Genomic DNA, 6,000 nt, shown 5'->3' with positions numbered 1-6,000 from the left:
TATGTTTATGTCTTTCCCTCAAACCAGTTAATAATCTAAACAGGTCGCATATTGCCCGCATAAACAAATCATACGGGGTCATGTATCTGTCAATGATTGTTAACCAGAGTTGCTTGTCAGTGGTGGCGAGGTTGAGGCATTCCTGAACTGGCACATTCAGAGGATTGAGGTCTTCTTTGATGTTGTCGACCCATCGCTTGCGGGGTCGTCCCTCGGGGGCGCTTGATGTCCGAAGTATTGAGGGCTAGCTGCAGTGCCTTGTAAGAGGCCGCGTCTGGTGTTGATTGGCTGTGGGGAAAGTTGAATACCTGGGAGATACGTAGAGCCATTTCTGTGTGAATACAATACTCAATCTGCGGACAGAATTGTTTCGTCCTTTGTGGACCCATCAGCGCAGCACAGAGAAAATGAGGCCGAACCTGATAGCAATGAAAAATATATTTTCCAAAAGCCAGATTTAAACCAGGCCCGAACGAACCTTGCCAGAGTTCTCAAACTGACAAGTCAGTGAGCTCTGCGTAACGCAAACAGCAACGGCATTACAATAGAATTTGTCATGCCGGCCACGCCGATGGGGTGAGTACCTTTCCATGAGAACCACAACAACTTGGATGAAGGGATGTTATTGCCAGTCATATTGCTCAGGGTAAGGAGACTATCGGCACACGGGGACAACATTTGTAAAGTCCCTTGAGCAGTCGGCTTAGACAAGTTTCACTGGAAATAAATTACTTTCTCCCTCTCGCATCTCCCTCCATCCGTCCGTCGGTCTGTCTCTCCTTCCGTGTGTCCAACAGTCTGTCCGCGCGCCTGTCCTCCCATCCGTCTGTGTCGTCTCTCTCAACTAAAGCTGGCAGTACCCGTGACTATGTATGCACACTTTCTTAGTTCAAGTCTGACCTCTTGCTTGGTTTCTCTGTGTGTTTGTGTGTGTTGCCATTGTGCTGTGCTTGCAGCTGCTGGTGTTAATGGACAGGAGATCATAAACATGACAGGCGATGACTTGGGTAAGAAAAACTAGTTTCCACTGTATTTGCTCATGGTTGTGCAGGGTCGGTGCCACTGGTACGGCTGGTGCGGCCGTGGCGGTACCAGTTTTTACCGATTCCAGCGTTCATGGAGTGCTCAGTATGCAATTGATTATCTGGAAGTACCAGTAATAGGCTATCCTCATGTGCTCCTCTCTAGAGTCTCTGCTTTTTAAACTGCTCTTCTTGTCAAGTGAGGTCTAGTGCGCTAGCTGCATATCTTGTTGCTACAGGAATAATATGTATCTGAAACAAACAGATATGCACAGAGCTTGAGACAATCTTCCCAGGATTTCGAAATTGGACATGGGGAAATAATCGGTCCTGTGGCCAACTTGGGGCTGCACCACCCCCCAGGAGTTGGCTCCGGGCCTGTTGTACCGGTGCTGAAATCAGATAGTCATATGCAGTGCACTACACTATAAACAGAAAACCTATCTTTCTCTTTCTTTCTGGGAACACTTCCCAATGCCACCTGTGAAAAAGACCACCTGGGATTAAGAGCGGTTGGTCCAATGTTTCGAAGAACAAAACAAATGTGTGCTCTCGTTCTGGCAATACAGCGGAGATTGGCATCATGGGCAAGCCAGCGGAGCAGCTCATCGCTGAAGTGGACCAGATCCGTCACATGCATCGCCACTCTGTGCGCTCTGGTGTCTCGTCACAGAACAGCTTTCAGGTAGGCCAGTGTATGGTGATGTGCTGTAGTACTATTGGGAGCCGAAGAACGGGGGGGGGGGGGGGGGGGGGGGACCTCCTAGCCTAGACCGTACGTATTTGCATGTATTACAGTCTATGCACAGTTGAGTCACCGTGTATACGGTACAGTCGCCAAAGAACTAGGGGGTCAGCCTCCGAGCTTAGACTGTTCTTATTTTCATGCATTACAGACTTACAGTCTATGCACAGTTGAGTCACCGTGTATACATTGGTATGCTGCGCTTGGTGAAATTCTAGGCTGTTATAAATCTTGCTCTTCGGCACTCCGTTTTGGAAACCTGACACTGCAATGTAAACCTGCTCTGAAAGGGCACCATTCTGATAAATGGACAACCTGTAACAGAAGACCACTGTGATAAATGGACAACCTGTAACAGAAGACCACTGTGATAAATGGACAACCTGTAACAGAAGACCACTACATTTAAGGCCAACACCAATGTTGTTGCCAGTCCAACAAGACTGGTCACGGAGTCAACTTCACACGAGGACCATATTACATTGCGTGCGCTTGCGTGTGTGTGTGTGTGTGTGTGTGTGTGTGTGTGTGTGTGTGTGTGTGTGTGTGTGTGTGTGTGTGTGTGTGTGTGTGCGTGTGCGTGTGTGTGTGTGTGTGTGTGTGTGTGTGTGTGTGTGTGTGTGTGTGTGTGTGTGTGTGTGTGTGCATGTGTGCGTACGTGCATGTGCAAACCATCACTTGTCTGTATCATAGGAGGAGGAAGAGCTGCATAAGCGTATGGATGAGAGTGTCGCCGGTGCACCAGATGAACCAGACAATGACGACAGTAAGTTTCTGCAAGTTTCTTGGATTGTGCTGCTCTGTGTGACAAATGCACATTGCCTGACCTGTTGTGCTCTCTGTTCCTGTTTTGCTTGTCGTGTTGCATTGTAGGCATGTCAGCTCTGTCACGTCTCAGTCCCAATCGTCTCAGCAACATCCCGGAAGCATCTCTGAAGCGTGGCCAGCACTTACCAAGTGCTTTGGGTACGTACTGAATGAGATACTGACCAGCAGGATATTTCGTCGGTCAACAATTTCGTCCAACTCAAAAGAAAGGGAATTTGTCCGGTTGAAAATTCAGTCCATGGATCATAAGAGTGTACACTGTATTGAAAAGCTGGACAAATAAGCAGTAACCGCAATCAATAAGACAAGCTGAATCGACATTAAACAGAAAGACATTCAGCTTGTCTTGATTGCGGTTATCAAATTATTGTCTCCTCACCGTTTGTTTAAATCAGCAGTAATCCGGCATTTAATTTAGTCCAAATGCTCCTTGGACGAAAAGAAAAAATCAAACTCCGGCCGAATATTTCTGCTTACTGTAAATATACAAAATTTCAGCGCTGCAAAATTTCGGCACTTCACGATTTTTGACATTTCGGCGGCGATTTATTTTCCGCGTGGGGTAGAGGGCATGGTATAGTGCGACAGATGCTGTGAAAAATTTTATCGGCGTTTTAATTTAGGCGTTTTGGGTCGGTGCCGAATATCGAATATAGCCGAAATTAAATAGCTGCCGAAAATTTGTCTTTCTGCTTGTACGGTATCAAGTACAGTGACACCTGTGTAAGCGGCCCACTGCTCATGGGACCTTCAAACCGTGGTCCTTGTGTGCAGGTGGCCTCCTTATCCAGGGTGATTTAACTGTAATTGTTACCCCTTGGTCCTGGTTGTAGTGGCCTTCTCGGACAGGTGGTCACCTTGACAGGTTTTACTGTAAAGTGAAACCTGTCTTAAGACGACCGCTCACGGGTGGTCTCTGTTGCCAGGTGGTCTCCTTATCCAGGGTCATTGGACTAGAAATAGCATCCCTTGGTGGTCCTGGTTTCAGTGGTCTTCTTGGACAGGTGGTCGCCTTATCAGAGCGGTCACCTTGACAGGTTCTACTGTACTTGTCGCTGTGGGGCACTCCCGGTCTGGGCTGCTATTTTCTTAGATTGACGTCGCAAACCAAATGGACAGAACAGTACAGCGACACGAGAGCAAGTGATTCGAGTCCGATCGCTACTTCAACAAAAGAATTCGGTGCCAAATCGAGAAATCAGACGGAAAATAGATGTGTGTCATACAGTAGTGTGTGTGTGTGGTTTTTTTAATAATTTTTTACTGAATACCACAAACCATCAGATGCTGCACAGCGGGGGCGGTGGCATATTGGATGGAAGTGGGGGCGGGGCAAAAGTAACTCCTCCCACCAAAGGTCTCGGAATCATCGTTACTCCTGTATGTTCTCGGGAGATCGTTTTGGGACCATTCAACTCACATTAATTTAAAGGGGAAGTTAAGGCAAAAATTAAAATTTCACCAGTTGTAGTCTTCGGGGTGCTGAGTCGAATGGTCTTGGTCCGAGAAAGCTGAGACGCTCCCTTCCTACTTGAATCCCAATCGAACTCGCGCACTTCCACCGAAACTGGGTGACTGCGCCCTACTAGATGGGGATTTGTATGCAAAATGTCACTAAAAGCGCCATTTCGTTCTTATAAAAGCACGGATGACCGCGATTGGCCCATATGTTGTAGTCTTTTGGACGCTGAGTCGACTGGTTTTGGTCCGAAAAGGCTGCGATGCGGCGTTCCTCCTTTATTCCCAATCGAACATGGTTGAACAAGCGGTCACGTGCTCCTGGGTGCCCAAATCACCTGGTCACCACGCCAGCAGGCGACAACTTTCACACCAAGGTTCAACTCGAGTGACAGGACTGCACCCAAAAAAGGTCAAACAGGCTAGTAAGTTGTACCCTGCAGGCGCGGTGACCAGGTGACTGGCGTACGCAGGAGCACGTGACCGCTTGTTCAACCATGTTCGATTGGGAATAAAGGAGGAACGCTGCATCGCAGCCTTTTCGGACCAAAACCAGTCGACTCGGCGTCCAAAAGACTACAACATATGGGCCAATCGCGGTCATCCGTGCTTTTATAAGAACGAGTTGGCGCTTTTAGTGACATTTTGCATACAAATCTCCATCTAGTAGGGCGCAGTCACCCAGTTTCGGTGGAAGTGCGCGAGTTCGATTGGGATTCAAGTAGGAAGGGAGCGTCTCAGCTTCCTCGGACCACGACCATTCGACTCAGCACCCCGAAGACTACAACTGGTGAAATTTTAATTTTTGCCTTAACTTCCCCTTTAACTAAATATCCGCCAGAATTCTGGCAACCGGAAGCAAGGAACCAGACATACTCACTGCCACATGTTGTGCATTGACGAATTTCGTGGAACTATTCGAAGATACTGCTCCTCCCCATTTTGCTCAGAATGTGCTGGTGTATACACGAGTAATGTATCTGGTAGCGTGGCCGAGTGGTCTAAGGCGCTGGATTAAGGCTCCAGTCTCTCCGGAGGCGTGGGTTCGAATCCCACCGCTGCCAAGTTGACTTTTTTTGCTGCTTTTTTTTACGACAGTAGAAGAATGCCGATTATCCGAAGCATCGATTATGCCTGTATAAAAAATAAAATTCACGGTTCGCGTGAGACTCGGCTGGAAGCCCAGTTTTCCGCATCCGTCATGGGAACGCCACCAGTATGAACTCATAGAATTGAAAGGAGAACAATGAGTTTTCCTTGTTTTCTCCGGCCACAGTGCCTTTTGAAATTAGTACGTAGGACGCAGGTGAACACATGCTGTCGCTAACATGTTTTCCTTTTCCTATGGGTAATTTTGAGGAGCTGGAGCGTACAGTCGGACCTCGCTTATCCGGTCCTCTTTTATCCGGATCCCTCCCCATCCGGAAGACAATCGTTGGTTACCGATTTACAGCATATGTAACTGTTAGTGCATATGCTTATACAGTATGTGTGTTCAAGTATCCGGTTCCCTCGTCCATCCGGATATTTTTGCAGACTTGCCAACCCAGCCAAAGCAAAATCCTTTAGTCACACACCCAGTTTCCCTTTATTTTCTCTCATTTCCCTTATTTTGCTGGTTTCGCCAATTTCGGTTATTTTCTCTTCTTTTGGGCAATTTTCCAGTATTTTGCGTATTTCCGCAATTTTTTTGGAAATTTTTTCTTTCTTTTCATTCATTTCTCACCCATTGCTCATTTGGGGACTAAAACCCGAGTTTCTTTATTGTCAGGTCGCCCCTACATGCCGTGATTCTGTGAAATACAGGGCCGCATGTGCTCTTGTCGCACCACAAAGCAACCCTTTTTTGAACACTCATGGTTCAGTGCCAATTCCGATAGTTTTTCGATCAAAGTCAAAATCCCCGGCCCTGATGTCGGTAGTTACCCTAGTTCTCCTATAGTATAC

The 6,000-nt window shown here is 47.4% G+C and overlaps 1 protein-coding gene and 1 non-coding gene across 4 annotated transcripts in view; both read left to right on the top strand.

The window, feature by feature from the left end:
• Nucleotides 1-6,000, top strand: part of LOC135828562 (uncharacterized) — a 54,815-nt gene that overhangs the window by 8,212 nt on the left and 40,603 nt on the right. For all 3 annotated transcript variants that reach the window (XM_065340999.1, XM_065340997.1, XM_065340998.1), the window contains exons 9-12: nucleotides 957-1,007; nucleotides 1,592-1,707; nucleotides 2,461-2,533; nucleotides 2,641-2,733. In XM_065340999.1, the coding sequence (XP_065197071.1) occupies nucleotides 957-1,007; nucleotides 1,592-1,707; nucleotides 2,461-2,533; nucleotides 2,641-2,733 (333 nt within the window). The remainder of the gene's footprint in view (nucleotides 1-956; nucleotides 1,008-1,591; nucleotides 1,708-2,460; nucleotides 2,534-2,640; nucleotides 2,734-6,000) is intronic.
• Trnal-aag (transfer RNA leucine (anticodon AAG)) lies at nucleotides 5,036-5,117 on the top strand. The gene has a single exon. It is a non-coding gene; the product is annotated as a tRNA-Leu (tRNA).

Source organism: Sycon ciliatum, chromosome 12, assembly GCF_964019385.1.
Source record: "Sycon ciliatum chromosome 12, ocSycCili1.1, whole genome shotgun sequence".
NCBI lineage: Eukaryota > Metazoa > Porifera > Calcarea > Leucosolenida > Sycettidae > Sycon > Sycon ciliatum.
This window is presented reverse-complemented; position numbering and strand designations above follow the sequence as displayed.